A 17,430-nucleotide genomic window follows, 5' to 3' on the forward strand; every position below is an offset into this window, starting at 1 on the left:
ACTTCACTCACACACACACACAAACACACACTTCACTCACACACACACACAAACACACACTTCACTCACACACACACACACTTCACTCACACACACACACACTTCACTCACACACACACACACTTCACTCACTCCACACACACATTTCACACACTCCACTCACACACACACACTTCACACACTCCACTCACACACACACACTTCACACACTCCACTCACACACACACACTTCACACACTCCACTCACACACACACACACAAACTCCACTCACACACACACACACACACACAAACTCCACTCACACACACACACAAACTCCACTCACACACACACACAAACTCCACTCACACACACACACAAACTCCACTCACACACACACACTTCACACACTCCACTCACACACACACACACACTTCACACACTCCACTCACTCACACACACACACACACAAACTCCACTCACACACATACACATACTCACTCTTTATTATTATAATAATAATATTTCCCTGCATTTCGTTTATGGATAATTCCCTGAACTATACAATGCTATGCACACTTTGATAATTGAATCTTTCATATTCTCTAGTTATCACCCTCATTTCACTCACCAATTCTCTGCTCCTCCTCATAATCTCTCCTTCTAAATCTCAACTCTCTCCCATTTCCTCTCTTTCTCCTATTCTCTCCTCTTCTCTCAGTCTCCCCCTCAAATGTAACTGGTTTTACTAGTTCTCTTCTATCCCCTACTTTCAACCTCATATTTACAGCCAAGGCTTTGCATTGTTTTAGATATGTTTTGCATATCCGTTTTTGTACACGGAACAGCTACGCACACTGAAAAGTTTGGCACCTTAGAAAGAATACTGTGAAGCTGGTGTTGGGGGGAGGGGGGAGTGTAAAAGTCAACCACCAACTAAAATTTATTTTTCTCCTTGACTATGGCCCCATGTACAATCAATACTTATCATGTACAGCTACACAAATTGTTTCCTGTAAAACAGATACTTCCTTTGGCTCCGCCTCCTCTATTTTTGTTGTGTCACCGATGAACACTAATAGTTAAAAAAAGAGAAGAAAAACCAAGGAGGATTCACCCTTCTTTATTATCCACATAGTACTGGCATAAAACAATATTCATATGTACAATTCAAAGAGTAACAGCATACAATAAAAACGCATTAAAACACGAGGATGTTCCTGTTACACATTTATTGCTATATCCCTACACCTTACCCATCTTATACTTAAACCCGGTACATCTTTTTAAAATTACCTGTAATCAAAATCATTTAATAATAAGAATAAAACAACATAAGCAGCTTTGAATGAGCTCATCATGTTTTCACATCCATCAAGCAATAAAACACGAGGCATTTATTCCACATGCAAATGCACATTCAAAGTTCATACAGTATTTTTCTTTCTTTATAATGAGTTTCTAATTATTCACAAGCACACTTATCTTAAATACCTAGCTTCAATCTCTATTCACCTATCATTTTCATTCATTCTCTCATGCAATAAATGCACACATGCCCATGCATAGATTAAGGGCAATATTTTACAAGGCAATTTACATTTTTATTTTGTTTGTTTTTTCAAACATTCTGAATGTGTATATCATGGGTCTTCACTATGGGAACCCTATTGGGCAATTTGCTTTGATGATCACTAACTAGCCTTAAAGTAAATATTACAGTACCCTTAATTCAATGGATCTAGATGCTTCACTGCTATCACATGGCCCAAAATATGGACATTAGACTTTCTTGACTGGACACACTGATGGGTGTGCAGCCTGTAGGCCAAGCACCAAAAAACACTCATGTGTGGTGACAAGAATCCTCGCTTCTCCTTTAAAATGTTCTCTTTCTGCATAAGGGTTATTAGTCTCTTTCCTTTTGCTAGTTTCCAATGTCTTTATTTGTCATCTGATTCGCTTTATCCAGATGGTAACAGACTGTTTTCTTTGCAGACTATTTCATCTCTCTAGGTAGCTCAGAACTCAGTACAATAATAATAACAATAAGGAACATTTTGTTATGTCCTTTTTTAATATTCAATTTCTTGTAATAAAATCTGTACTGCCAGTCACTGCGGCCAGGAATAGAAATCAGCAACGTCCTTGGAGCTGGCACTCCTCCAGTCATAGCTCATGGACAGCACATTCTACACGCATTTATTGATGTAAATAATGCAAGCCTTTCCTAAATCTCAAATGAGTCTAAATCAACCTGTAAGAGCTTTGTGCACTTATGGCGAGTTATTCCATCACCACAGCCTTCAGCCATATTACTCATGACATCAAATTTCCCATGATGGTATGTTCATGTTACCCAACCCTTGAACCAAATATTTTCATGACATGATTGGTCACCTCATCTGGATTATAGTAATTAATCATTTAGTGGATAATGCATTTCATTATCATATAATAATAATTATTATTATCAAAATAAACAGATAGACAAATTTCTAATATATCCACAGATATGAAAGGCTTTAAACTTATGCAATTTCTGTTGATCAAGAGGATGCTATAACACTGCCTAAAACAACCCAATACCCCTGATCTAAAAAAAATAAGTATCTGAGCAACAACCCTGGATTATGAGGACCCAGAAAGCCATAGGACCTCAGGATTCACAGTGAAATCAGTAAGTGTCACTGTTCCAGTATCTCTAGAAGAGAGGAGATGCAAAACTGTCCTGGAGCAATGGTCCCTCAAAGCCTACACTCCAGTTTAAAGCAGTAGGCTGCCCATGGCCACTCCGGTATCTAGCCCACTAATAGGTTTGGTTCAAGGGAAACTCCAGCTCACCACCATGTCCCTAACAGGGGATATCATTGTATTTGAGGGGCCAATATACATTCAATATCTAAATAGATGGTCAGTGACTTCTTTCAAGTATATACAGTATTTTGGCATCACTCAGATCAAACCAAGGACTTCAAATCATTCAATCACTGGTAGCCGCACACAATGCACTCTCAAAAAGCCCTTTAGATTACAGCAATAGATATCACTTGCACTTTTTGAACTGCTTGGGATTTAACCAGAAACATAACGAGCTCTCAAAACTGCTTGAAAAATAAACTACACAAGTCAATATACAAGCTTTTATTGTGAAGAGATAGCATTTGAAACAGTGTGTTAAACATACCTTTTCCACTTTTTCAAAATTATAAGACCTCATCTGAAAAAAAAGAGACATCAATTACTTATCTTAATGCACTCACACTGAGGATATATAAAGAAATGAAAAGGGGAGGGGGGAGAGAATGAGAGGAAGAGAAAGATTCAGAAGAGATGAGAGGGGAGGGGGTGTGGGAGGGAGGGAGGGGGTGTGGGAGGGAAGGAGGGGGTGTGGGAGGGGGGCAGGGGAGTGGGAGGGGGAGGAGAGAGGGAGAGGGGCGAGGGGGGCAGGTGAGGGGGAAGGGGGCAGGTGAGGGGGAAGGGGGCAGGTGAGGGGGAAGGGGGCAGGTGAGGGAGAAGGGGGCAGGTGAGGGGGAAGGGGGCAGGGGAGGGGGAAGGGGGCAGGGGAGGGAGAGAGGGAGAGAGACAGAGAGAGATAATATCCTAACATGACATATGACCAACAATATCAAAAACCACAAAACTAAGGATTTTTTTTTTTTTTTTTTTTTTTTTTAACTCAGTCATACCTCTTGCTCTATGTACATCTTCCAGAACTTCCCCGTGGTGGGGAAAGTGGTCACTAAGCGTTCAAAGATGGGTCTAGCACTGTCTATGGCACGATTCTGGGCATCACGTATGATCAAGCTCCATGCCTCCATGTCATGGGGGTTGGATTCCGTGGTGGCCCATGCCCTCCGCAGCTTCTCCGTCCCGAATTCCTGCAAAAACATCATGATTTTCATTCATATCATTCATCAACCAGAAATCTGTCTAAAATCAATTAACAGTTTGGGATGAAGGCAACTAATTTTACTTTCAGAGAAATTACCACTTCAAGATGCACAAAAATTATAATGCATTCCAGACTATCAGAAGCAAAATACGCTAACTGGATATAATGAACACTATAATAAGTAGCTCATTTTTGCAATATCTGTAAAGGAATGTGTTAGCAAACCTCTACCATATTTCTACAAAATAAAGGAAAATAATAAAAAAATAAAATAAAATAATAATAATTACAACCCAATGCACAACTACATTACCCTACATAAAATCTTCTAGGGGCTGTTCATAAAAATCAATTACAGTACATGCTGCTTTACTCTAATAACTATGAAAAAGATGAAAAATTCCTTTGAAACCTTGTCTCCCTTGAAAGAGTACTGGTCCTGTAATCATGAAAGGAACAGTGTCTTTCCCTAAAAACTCATTCTTGCCCCTTGTTAGATTTCTTTGCATTTGCACCTTTCTTAACACAATCAATTTATATGACAGTATCCAACTGCCTTCCTTAGCCGAGTGTCCAGTGTTTCCACAGCAAACATATCCAGCATATCTCCAACTCAAGTGTGAAAGAGTAAATAACAATCATAAGCCCCCTTTTAGGCCTACAAGACCCTTTTCTAAGGAATCTGAAGAGCTACTCAAAGCAGTAAACATTAATGAGAAGAATATGTGTTGAAGTGTCAATCTCATCAGCAGGTATGATTTGAAAGAGCAGCAAGGGTCAGTTTCATTGACTGGGACAGGTTCAGTGCACTAGTAGAACAATCTGACTCTTCCTTGTATTCTTTGGTTTATCTGACCTACAAACTATCTTCTTGCAGATGTTTTATCTTGATATCAATATTAATATTAGATTGTGCAATGAAATGACAGAATGGTAAATTATGGGAGCATAGTGACAGAGTGTGGCTGTTGAAGTACAGCAGTGCTGGAGACCTGTGGATATTGCGAGTCACTTGGCCTTTTGCTGTAATTATCAGCATACCCCTTAAAAAAGCTAACACACTGTATTAAGGCCTATTCTATATAGTAATACACTTGAACCTATGATTCATATTTCGTCAGGATGCTTAAACATCATCTTAGCCAAATCATCATCACTAAATAAAAAGCAAGGGATGAGACATTTCTCTTTATAAAGAAATAAATGTATGTTTTTTAAATATAAAGAAGAATGCCAAGTATCCTAAAAAAAAAAATCAAAGTGAATTTAATTTCCACAGACCTGAGTTTGAACTGGAAAGACATGAACTTTCAATGACAATATATTTACAGAAAACAGCCTTACATCAAATTCTCATAACTTATTAGTTCTGTTCCATCCAGTAATTTTTCACTTGATATCTAATACACTTGTTTGATTTGCTTATTCTGTTTATCAACTAAAAATCAATTCTATTTTCATAAGTTAATATTCAAGATATAATATCTAACCATACAGACAAGACAAATCATGTTTCATACAACTCCTAAAATAATATATAACATTTTAAATTCATAACAACTTAAGGATAAATCCTCCTCTTCTAACCTGAGAATTGTGCAATAACAAATGTTTCTAATGTAGCTGTTATCTTTCATAAGAAAGGAGGAAACTACATACACAAGAATATTCATGCATGACAAATTCTTACAAAAAATGTTGCATGTCAGAGTGCCTGATGACTGCATCAAATGCTGATTTAAATCTTTACATAGTAAAGCTATTATTAATATATGACTAACATCTAAAACATTAGCTCTTATAGTTAGTTACTTTATGTCTAAAAAGTCAGGCTTAGAATTTCTCTATACAAAATTAAAATTTGCATTCATAGCTTCTTCCCTGGTTCTACCTGGATCTATCTGGATCTACACCAACTAGTTTTCACATTCTGATACTAAATTAGAATACAGCATTATAACAATCTCTCCTATACGAGAAATATTCAACCAATAACCGAATATCAACAGGCGATTCCATCAGTGTATTGAACCCTATACCTATTTGCCACACACCAGAAACCCAAGCAGCATAGGAAAAAACTCTTGCCACTCACTATGATTTTGGCTGCAGCATATATTCTCCAGTGAATGTGGCTCCTTTAACAGAAAATCAAGAGAACACACAACTCATAGCAGGCTTGATGCACATGCATGCCACCTGGAGAGCAAATCAGGTCATAGCCAGTGACATTTTTCTCTAGTCTACCTAACATTCCATGATTATCCCCTACACAGTCACTCTAAAAAACAAGAAATAAGTAATGACGAAAATCCAGACTGATGACACATTACACAAACACCTCTTCAGTCAGTGTATCCCAATGTAAAATCAAGAATCCATTACAGCACAGTGAATTAATACACAGAAATGATCCACCAATGCATATTCCCTAGTTCAAGACCCTGCAATATGTATTAACCGCATAGCCATTTTTCTGCTTCTCGACCCTACAGTCAACACAAATCACCTATAGTTCACACTAGCCATTCTTGTCAGCAAGGACACATGCCGAACTGAGCCCTTTGTCTATGTTATGGATTACACCTGCCATCAGCCATGCATCCTAATAAATCAATCAGTAATTTAATTAAACTTAGCATTACATGTCAGTATGCTGTGACCCTGACAGGACAAGCATGTGTAACAATTATCGGTTACTTTCTCCGATAAAGCTTGGTTATTTGCAATCAGCAAACTGTTCTGCACCCAGTTATCACTGGCCATACTGATAACTGGGTGTTAACTCTGCCAATGTGGTGAAAAATCTACAGGTGTGTAGATAAAATCCTAGGTATGGGTGGATAAATGTGTATGTGTGGGTGGACTTATTCTTTCTAATCAAAATATTTACTTTTTGGTACCTAAGATTGCCCGCAAACTGCAAAATGAGACGGGCACCAACAGACGAAATTGTTGGTGTGTGCCAACAATCCCATGTTAATGGCCACTAGCCATTTTGTGTTAATGGGTTAAATGAGTGGGTAAATTTTTAGGTGTACAGTATGTGGGTGCATATTTAGGTGCACATGGTTGTCTTTAGCTATGCATGTGTGTGGGTGAGTAAGAGTTGTTCTTCAAGTGCATAAATAGGCTTGGATTAATTGCAGATATTTGGATGGATAAAAATATACCAGAAAATGGAAAAAATATCAATGCGGCAACAAATCTAAGTGTGGCTAAGTGCATCACTATAAGAACAAAACAGTCAAATGTAGCAAGGATTTGTCTTGCATAATAAAGTACAAAAACAATCCATACCAAAGCTTTACATTATTGAATTTCAATCTAAAATAGACACTAAATACTTCTGTGGCATCCTAATTCTGAGGTTACTTCCTCTACAATTCATATATACAAACAAAAAAACGGTTTCCACTGCCTTAAAATAAAAACTTTTGCCTGGCAATCCTCTTTCATTACCAGCCTACCTTTATCGAGCTCTAAACCTTCAATATTTCCTCTTCTTTATCATGTAATATAAACAAATAGAAAATTATGTTATATATATACACAAGTAAAAATATATATAGGCAAATAAAGAGCTGAACAAACTATGGAAATAGTCTTCATCTAATGTGTAAATTGTACCTCCTCTAAAAGACATCTGAAATGCCTTTTCAATAAGAGGACAAAATAAGAATACAAAGGCATGGGAGTGCTCTATTAGTCACAGAATTTTCCTTGCCAAATCGAGCCAGGAGCCAGGGTTTGTGTACTTTAACCCCCATTTTTGTGGAGCTGTAGCTCCTGGACAGTCAGACTCAGGGCTAGACAAGTGATCAACTGTTTTGGGTGCACAACAAGCTGACAACATATCCTTAATACCCGCCCTCTTGACTCAGATCCTCAGCCATTGATGTTGCGTCAAAATGGCAATTCTCTACATCATATACTGTAAATACACATTTACAATTTTTGCACATCAATGTTGTGCAATTACTGAACTCCAGAAGTTGAATGAGAAAAAAAATTAACTGACTCACATCATCAAAGTTCAATACTCCTTTATCTTTGTTCTTTTTTCACTGATCTTTGTATACACACACTGCTTGTGCTCATAATTTATCATATGACAAATACTAACAAACATTAAATCAAAGAAATTAACACAATGCCGCTGGGAGAATGTTGTGTTCACTTTACTATTGTTTTTTTAAAGGTCTCTGCACATATATGGCTCTGCCAGTGCTTAGCCACAAAGGAGTCAATTAGTGGACCTCGGGCGGTTTTCATGAAAGGTCTTAGACTTTTCTTTATGTTTTTGACTTTCATTTGCACTGTTGCCACATCTCAAGATAAATGCTGGTAATAGAATTAAAATAGACCCTATTTTGATAACCTGCTGTAATAATAAGATATGGTAAATATGGCAATAGATCTTACTGATATCACAATGGTAATATTACACATTTAGTATATTCAAATGTGATGTGGCATGCCTGCATTTATTGTCATTGCATCAGCTGAAAAGGTGGGCAGCACTGTTTTTTAATAAAATACAACAATAAAACCTAGGAGTGGCCTCATAATTTTTCTTATTATTTCCAAAGCAGAATAATCTTCAACTGAGGGAAATTTTCAACCATATTCAATCCAGAATTATCTTCAAATTTGTCTATAATTTGGTTAAAGTTTCAGGACAGGTGAGAAAGTGTCCCACCCACTTAAGGATTGTCTTTAAAACTGCAATGCAAATTTACTTAAATTTGAAGATAATTCTGCATCAAATAAGATAGAAAAAACTTTGAAGATCCATTTGATAGATTGTTAAACATTAATTTAGTTGTTTCTAATATTTCACTGCTATTTTCGATTCATAAACGTAAGGACTGTCTTCAATTTTGTCCTTACACATAAGGACAGTCTTAAATTTGGTTTTATGCAAATTTCCTTCTGTTGAAGATTACTCCGCTTTGGAAATAAGAAAAGCTTCAAGGCAAACCTGTTTTATTCCTATATTATATAAAATAGAAAAAATAAAGTCACCTGCCTCCTCAGCTGATGCAATGACAAACACAGGCATGACAACATTTAAATATATTATAAATGGAATATTACCATTGTGATATCAGTAAGATTTATTGCCATATTTATCATATCTTATTATAACAGATTATCAAAAAGGGTCTAATGATTTTCATGTAATTTCTATTACGAATATTGATACTGTTATTTGCATTATAAACATCAAAACTACTGCCATGTTATTAACATTACTAACAATATTAACCCAATATACAGGAATGGCCTCATGTGATGCTAAACGCAATTGACGGACGATCCCTTGGAGCAACAGGTGGTCGCGTGGCCTGGAGCTAAGCAGGCCAGGGGATATCAGCCGCCAAGACGGTGTCCCCCTAGTGGTCTTCCAAGGCCCAGGCGATAGGATGTTTTCCGCCAAAGGAGTTGAACGTCATAGGCGTGTACTAAAACCAGGACCTCCACTCTTTCTGAGTGTATTTACACATGTTTGTGCGCTTGCATGTATTTGCAAGGGTTTATACTTTTGCAAACATATTTTTTTCATATAAACGTAAACAAACAAACACATATGCCCAAGAGAGGGAAAGCAGCACCACGACAGCTGCAAAATACTGCGATCAACAGGTTGAATACCAGAAAATATTATCGAAAATCAAGGAAAAGGGTAAACAGGTGTAAAAACAATTACTAAATTAAGCACACTGGGCATAGAATGTTCACACATCCCATCCTCTGCGGCATGTGGTTAACTTTTTTTTGTTTCGCTTTCCTTCCTTGTACAGATAGATATGCTCAGCTATTGGCTAGATGATTGTTTGTGATGAGCTTCAATAGTCATATTAAAACCTACTTTTGAGGGACTGTTTGCCTTTATAATCACAGCTACAGCCAAATAACTGATCAGCACACAACAATTTAGTGCAGGAGTGCATGACCTGCACTAAGACAAACCATCCCAGTATAAGGGAGTCTGCCAGCCATGATGTTATAAGGTATCATCCTGTATTGAGTGGGTTTGACCCCTAGACTGCCATAACCAGATATATCTGCTGAAGTTACTATTAGCGTTCACTGTGAAAAATAGATTTACTCCATGGCCTTGAATAAAACTTCTTATACTGCAAGAAGCAAACAAACTCTTACTGACTTTCAAATATTGTGCTGCCACTTGCTGCTCCAATGTGTGCTACCTATGAGTTTTATCTCTTATAAAGGTTTCCAAAGCTTATTAAAACTATACTTTGAGATCATTTTCTGATTTTTTTCAAATGTTCACACATTTCATCAGAAACCACTTAAATGAGCAATAATAAGGAATTCTAATAATAAATGTAGGTAAAGAATCAACCAGAGGTACTGTAAATGTACTGCAAAATCAGATATCACCAATTACATTTGTTTGGTTACTTTATTGGAATATTCTTGAATTTTACTTCCTGTTACCCTACTGGATCTGGGTGCTTTGCTACCCAAATCTGAGTATTATGCTTACTCAAGTGCTGATTATACTGGGCTTGTAGATCCGGCACTACGAATACTTGAGTACAGTGTCAAGACTCCTTGCCACTCCTATAAAATACTCTCTTTTTTTGCATACAAGCTTTTTGTTTGTGTCATATTTCAGTGTCTGTATTTACCATTTGATATACTGGATCAAGATTGCAATAGGCTTCTCATTGTACCGACTACACATCATCTCTGAAGGTAGTCTACAACTCAATGCAATAACATTGTGTTGTTTGTGTCATATTTTTCATTTTTGTATAATTCAATTCAACCTGTGCTGCTGATCACAGTGGGCAGGTATAGGATCCTAAGCATGGAGCTATCACTCTTCCAACCACTATGGGGTAATTTCAACTTGGTCTAATGCCACAGGAAAAAAATCCCTTCAGAACTTGGCGCACTCTGATTTACCATGTTTCTTTTCAGGGGGGTGGGGGGAGGTACTAAAGGTTGCAAATTTTGGTATAGTTTCAATTTTCCACTGTCGTGTAGTACAAGGTAAAATATGGGTAATGGTTAAGTTTCAACCAACCTTATTTTATAAGAAAAAATATTTTATAAAAATGACAGTGCATAAATCTAAGAAACCTCTCTTCTGTACTTCTGTTGCAAATAAAAAATAATGAAGTTATTTGACCTGTAAGTGTCAGAGAGCCCGATATGAGAAATTTGCCTGTAACATACAAAAGAACCAAAAGTATAATACTTTTCATTTATGGTATTACCTTCTCAAGTTGATAATAAAGTTGCACAAAATATAATACTATGCTATAAATTTACAGGAAAATGCAATGGCACTATAATAATCAAAGAAAATAATGGTTAAACTGGAGGTTATCACCCCGCCCCATATCTTGAAGAAAAATATATACTCCCATTCGGTATGATGTAAAAATTAATACTATGAAAGTGAAAAAATTGAGTAGACTCACACATATAGTCATTATAGGAAGTATTCAAATTTCATGCCACCAAGCAATTTTTTCAAAGTCGATCCACGTGTTCACTCTGCTGTCTCAAATGCTAAACTGACCACATAACTCATTACTGCAATGTGCCAATTGATTGTGTGTTACTATGCATTTGTGAAAATTAGTGTTTTCCTATTTGGTAATTCCTTACGGTATGGACGCACTCACCACACACTAAGTCCCCAGCACCATGTCAAAAAAATTTATTCATCAATCTAAGTTGACGTGACTGGGCATGCCTGACTGCTAACTACCCCTCAACAACCCTCGGAAACATTGTCGTCTTCACCTGTGTGTGTACAACAAGATAGAGCTGTAACTCTGGAGAACCGAGTGTACTTAGGCTGATAGCAGCTTTCCACAATCTCTTTTCTTTATTTGTGGTGCTACCGTCCATGTCTGTAAATTATTTCTTATACCCAGGACTGCAGCTCTTTGTCCCCAAGAAGAATATCATATCCACTTAGCCCTAATTTTGTGTGTCCATACCATAAAGCATAATCCCTATTTGTACCCTTCTATTCCACTATATTTAGGCATAGTGTATTTATGCAATATTATATATATAAAAAATTATCAATTATAACACTTAGTACATGCATGTTTTCACAACCAGGATATTTGACAATCCCTTACATATTCTTCATCAATAACTGGTATGTTCTGTGCTGAATGTGGTCTAAGCTAAGGTTCTTTTTTTTTGCAACTACAGTGGGAATCCTGAGAAACTAACTGACATTTGCATAAGCCACAGAGTGTTAAGTGAACCAGTTAACTGTGCAAAATATGAGAATAAAAGCCGAATTGATTGCCATACGAAAAGAAAAGAAAAGAATAGAAAAGAAAAAAACAATAATAAATTGCTGTTTCAAATTTCGAAAGTACAAGGTTCAGTAAAAGTAAAATAGACACTGAAACCAATTTAAACTTCTGCAATTCATATCTGCGAGAATGATTTCTATATCAAAGTAGCCAAGATAACCTTGAGGTATCTGATAAAACTATTTCTGACACGGCAAGTTTTGTATGTGAGGTATTGATTGACTGGCGTTTTGACAATAGTAGTGAAAAACTTGTAGGTGAACTAACAGTGGAAATAAAGGAGTCAAAGTTTGGGAAAAGAAAATATTTTGGGGGTAGGGTGATTGACGGTCATTGGGTTTTGGGGGGCTTTTGTTGGGAAACAAACCAATATTTCTCTTTCCTGTCAAGGAAAGGAAAAGCGAGACCCTTCTAGTTATTAAAAAATGATTAGCCCCAGAGACAAACAATACCTGGTTGTTGGAAGGCATACAACTGCCTTGAAAAAAAAGACTAAACATTTACAGGTAAGCCATTCCTTCAATTGCGTTAACCTATCACCGACACGCACACAATATCAAAAGGAAGTGGCAGGATGTTAATTGGACCTACTGCAGTCTGTAAGATGCAAATAACATTTTGTTGGCTATTTAGCCAATGTATTTCCTGGAGCCAAACAAGCATTTCCACCACTTCTCGTTGGTGGCAGTTAAACAGTATCCCCTATCCATTTATGGTTAAAACAGTCAGTAACTAGAAGGGTATATTGTTTAGAAATTATTATATTCAGGCTACTGTTCAGGGGAGGGGGGGGGGGGTAGGACCTGAATAGAACATTGTTGAATGATCATGAATGTCCAGGGGATGGAGCCCCCTGGCTAGGCAAGTAGATGGGGACCATGAATAGAATGTATTGGGTAATTCTATACAGTATGGATGCACTCGCCAGAGACTCAGACCCCCAACTCCATGTCAAATTTTTTTTCAACAACCTAAGTTGCCAAGACTGGGCAACTGCATGAGGGGAAGGTTATTGGGGGCTCTTTCCCCCAACAACCCCCAGGAAACACTGTCTTCACCTCAGTATGCACAGCAAGATAGAGCTGAAACGAGGGAGCACTGAGTGGACTTGGGAAGAGAGCAACGCTTTTGGTAAACCTAAAGAATTTTAGTAAACAAAAATGAAACTACTAAAATAGAAGAACATGCAAACTAATTATGGAAGTCAAATTTGAAGTGCGAAAAGACAATTTTGTCATAATATCAAAATATATATGCCGAAATTTGTCGCTCGCAGACTGTCCCCTTCCTTGATTATCGGCTAAGTCAATGTAAACAAACTATGTAACTCAGAAGATGGCACTCAAGAAAGTAGTGCGTGTGTTACTATCTATTGTTTGATAGACTTTTATGCATAATTTCAAGTTGATTTTCAATACTCGCTCTCCAAACTATATAAATTACCATTATACTAATTCATTTAACTAATTGTTATAATTTATTCAAATTTTATGCTCTTCTAAATTTGGTGTGATGTAAAAAAAAAAAAAAAAAAAAAAAAAAAATACGGGGATCAACCAGAAAAAATAATTTCAAACAACAATCTATGTTAAATAGATTTCAAACAACATACTTTCCGGTGTGGAAAGAGTTACGCCCCGGACCAAAGAATAAAGAAAAAAAATTTAATGTTAAGTTGCCTATTTTTAAAAATACATAGTTCAGTAATGCAAAACTGGATAATGAAACGAATTTCCTATTTACCAACCTTTACTTAAGACCAGTATTTAACTATGACTTGGCAAAGCATGAACTAAAAATCAGTGATAAAACAATTTGTGGTGAAGGATTGCATGTTGAAATTGACAAATCATAGTTTGGAAAAAGGAAATATAATGTTGGAAGATCTATAGTGGGCCAGTGAGTATTTGGGAGGATTCGGGAGAGAAGTGAAAGATATTTTTATGGTGCCAGTCGAAAAACGTGACAGACACGTTATTGAAAGTAAACAGAGTATATAACACCATGAACAACAATAATCTGTGATTGCTGGAAAGCTCGCAATTGTTTAAATAAAGAACGCTACCAGCACTAGAAAGTGAATCACAAATATAATTTTGTTGATCCAGAAACAAAAGCACACACAAATACTATCAAACGAAAGTGGAGGGACGCAAAGAGGAGAATGCATCAGTTTGGCTCGCACAAATACCATTTCATTAGTTATTTGGCTCGCATGATATTTTTTATGAAACTTCCTGAGCCAAAACAGACGCCTCCATCGTTTTCTTTGAGCGGCAGCAGAGCTCTACAAGCCTTCTCCCTAAATCAAGTATTTATTTACCTTTCTTTAAAATTAATTGTTTAATACTGGGATATACAGCAATTAGATGGGGGTCTGTGGGTGTAGCCTTCGGTTTGGAATTTTTTTTTTTTTTTTTACAGCTCCCACCTCGGGGAGCACAGCGATCAGCTAGTGAAGCAATTGTAGGGGGGTCCGGGCGCATAGCCCCGGGTTAGGAAAGTTTTTTGGTTAGAATGATTATCTTCATAGGAGTTTCATTTTTTAGGCAAGGGTTCATTCGTGCAACATGATGAATCTTCCAAGGCCAAAATTTGCCCAGGTTTTCCCTTTTTTCACTTTCTTATTAAAGATGCAATTCTTGGCATGGGTTTTTCATTTCTACACTTTCTTTTACTTTTAAAATTACCTTGAAATACCCCTAAAAGGGTTATTTTTGTGGGAACATTTGCCTTGTCTTTGCGATAAACATATCTTCTTTACAGTTTTAAAATGAAAGCTTGTGTATGGTCACCTAAAATCCCAGATTCCCCATGTGTCCACCAGAATCGTAGAAGAGAGGGAAAAATATAGGGAAAAAATGAACGGTAGAGGTTACGGAGATGGAAGCGCGTAGATAGAGAGAAATGGACACCGCCATGTTATAGAGCGGAAAAAATAGAGTGGGATGGAACATAGCATAAGTTGCACCGGACTTATATTTACTGTTAAGAAAAAAAAAAAATGGCGGCGCTATGCGCTGCACAGAGACAAAGTCGAAATCGACCTTCTGCGGTAGTCAATTTTTTATGTCTGCATTTTCCATAAACACGTTTTCTATACGTGTCTAGTTTTCTGTATTTCCATTTTCTATACCCGCGTTTTCTCTAAATGTCACGTTTTCTTTGCACTACTTTCAACCAATGTGGAAGCATTACCAATTACTAATATTTTAATCCATTATTTAATCCTATTTCTACTAACATTTCCTCTCTTTCTTTTATGCTTATACGTTTTAAGTATTGTTCTTTGTAATGTATATATTTAATGATTTATAATTTCGTTGTCATACTGTAGATTCACTGTTAACAATGTAACAACGTTACTGCCTCTTTACCTAAATTGCCTCCCTTGTCGGATTTTTTTTTTTTTTCATTACTTGAACACTTTCCGGTAAGCTCTTGACGTGTAAAGACCTAGCAAGCTTTCTGTGCAGTGACACATGTGGTAAGTTAAAGATATTTGTTTCAAAGTTTGTTTTATATTAATAGGTGTTTTAAAGACAATTGAAAAAATAGTGTATCTTTTATCATAGTTGATAAATTAGTGTTATTCAAACATATTTTTTACGGTAGGTACTGACAATTCGTGGAGGAATATGCCGGTCACATGCCCTCATATCGGTAGCCCTTACATGCCCCAAATGCAACGCCATATTCATGGAGATGTGACATACCCCCCCAAAATGATAATAGAAAAGGTAGATGCAATCTCACTTCGCCGGGTACTTTGCCAAGCACATATTAAAAATGTTGTATCCGGCGGAGAATAAAAGATTTCATTAGTTCCTCCACGCCGCTTCTCGTCTGTAGAGTGACGATACGAGTTGTATATTGTTTAATAATTTTTAAAATAAACTGACATCATGCGAATAAGCGGTGGAGTGGAAATCATTTTGATATTTTGTGTTCATTATTTTGGTTAGCATGACATTTTATATTTGTGAAAAATTTGTGTATTGGATATCGGGTTTGTACGCATTGCAAGTTGCACTTGTTTACTCGAGCGGTGTTTCATTCGGTGTCCGTCGGACAAAGTTTGGCTCGTTTTTTTGTATTATACGGCCTTTCTATTTTTGCCATGACAAATTTAGGCTTGTCTTTCATATAATTAAAACTTTTATAGATGTTTAATTGGTATGTATTTAATTTAAACATTTACAGGTTGCTATTGACATCGTGCATCCCCCCCCCCACCCCGAATGGAGCTTCGTGAACTCGCTTTCTCCCCTTCATCCCTCCCCCCTTAGGAAATGAGTCTGCGAGGACCCCCTCCCCCTTGGGAGATGAGGAGGGGGGTTCCCCCCCTTTGGAGGGGGGAATGGACCTAATAATTTTTAAAAGAAGCAAGAATTTGACCAAACAATTTTTGCGCAGAGAACACGTTCCCTGCACAAACCATACTCTACAGTCTGGCTGACCGACACGTATAACGAGTGAGGTTACATTCCAAAAAGAAAATATACCTAATTCTGCCAGACTGTAAGAGTATTTTTCTTATGCAGGAAAATTACATTTTTTCATGCGTGGATACCATCATTTTGTCTACATTTGAGTGGACAGATCTGCAGACAGATGATGAAACAAGTGCGCAGAAAGGTTAAAAGAATTTTATGCATGGAAAATTATCTTAAAAAGAACTAAGAGTGCGCAGAAAGTTACCAGAGACCTACATTTGCGTGGACATAATTTGACCAAATAATTTTGTGCAGAGAACTCATTCCCCACACAAACCAAATTCTATAGTCTGGCTGACAAACATGTATAATGAGCGAGGTCATATTCGAAAAAGAAAATATACCTAATTCCGATCTCAGTCCTGTGGTACTAGCCTATGCCAGACTGTAGAGTATATTTCTTGCACAGGGAATATTACATTTTATCATGCGTGGAAAATATCATTTTGTCTACATCTGCGTGGACAGATCTGCGGACAAATGATGAAACAAGTGCATAGAAAGGTCAAAAGAATTTTATGCACGGAAAAAGAACTAAGCGTGCGCGGAAAGTTACCCTGAGACCTACATTTGCACGGACAGAATTTGACCTAATAATTTTTGCATGGGGAATACGTTCCCTGCGCAGACCAAACTCTACAGCCTGGAGCCTATGCAGGCCAAGAGAGTTTTCAATTTCGCCATGGATATTGTTCCTGCACCGGATCTATATAAGTTTGGCTATTCGTCAGGCAT

The 17,430-nt window shown here is 37.1% G+C and overlaps 1 protein-coding gene across 2 annotated transcripts in view; it reads right to left on the minus strand.

Moving 5' to 3' along the window:
- Positions 1–1,089: 1,089 nt before the first annotated feature.
- LOC113825629 (cleavage stimulation factor subunit 3) overlaps positions 1,090–17,430 on the minus strand; it is a 17,493-nt gene continuing 1,152 nt past the window's right edge. For both annotated transcript variants that reach the window (XM_070122176.1, XM_070122175.1), the window contains exons 2-3: positions 3,670–3,861; positions 1,090–3,200 (exon numbers count right to left, since the gene is read on the minus strand). In XM_070122176.1, the coding sequence (XP_069978277.1) occupies positions 3,027–3,200; positions 3,670–3,861 (366 nt within the window). In that variant the 3' untranslated portion in view covers positions 1,090–3,026. The remainder of the gene's footprint in view (positions 3,201–3,669; positions 3,862–17,430) is intronic.

Source organism: Penaeus vannamei, chromosome 5, assembly GCF_042767895.1.
Source record: "Penaeus vannamei isolate JL-2024 chromosome 5, ASM4276789v1, whole genome shotgun sequence".
Taxonomy (NCBI): domain Eukaryota; kingdom Metazoa; phylum Arthropoda; class Malacostraca; order Decapoda; family Penaeidae; genus Penaeus; species Penaeus vannamei.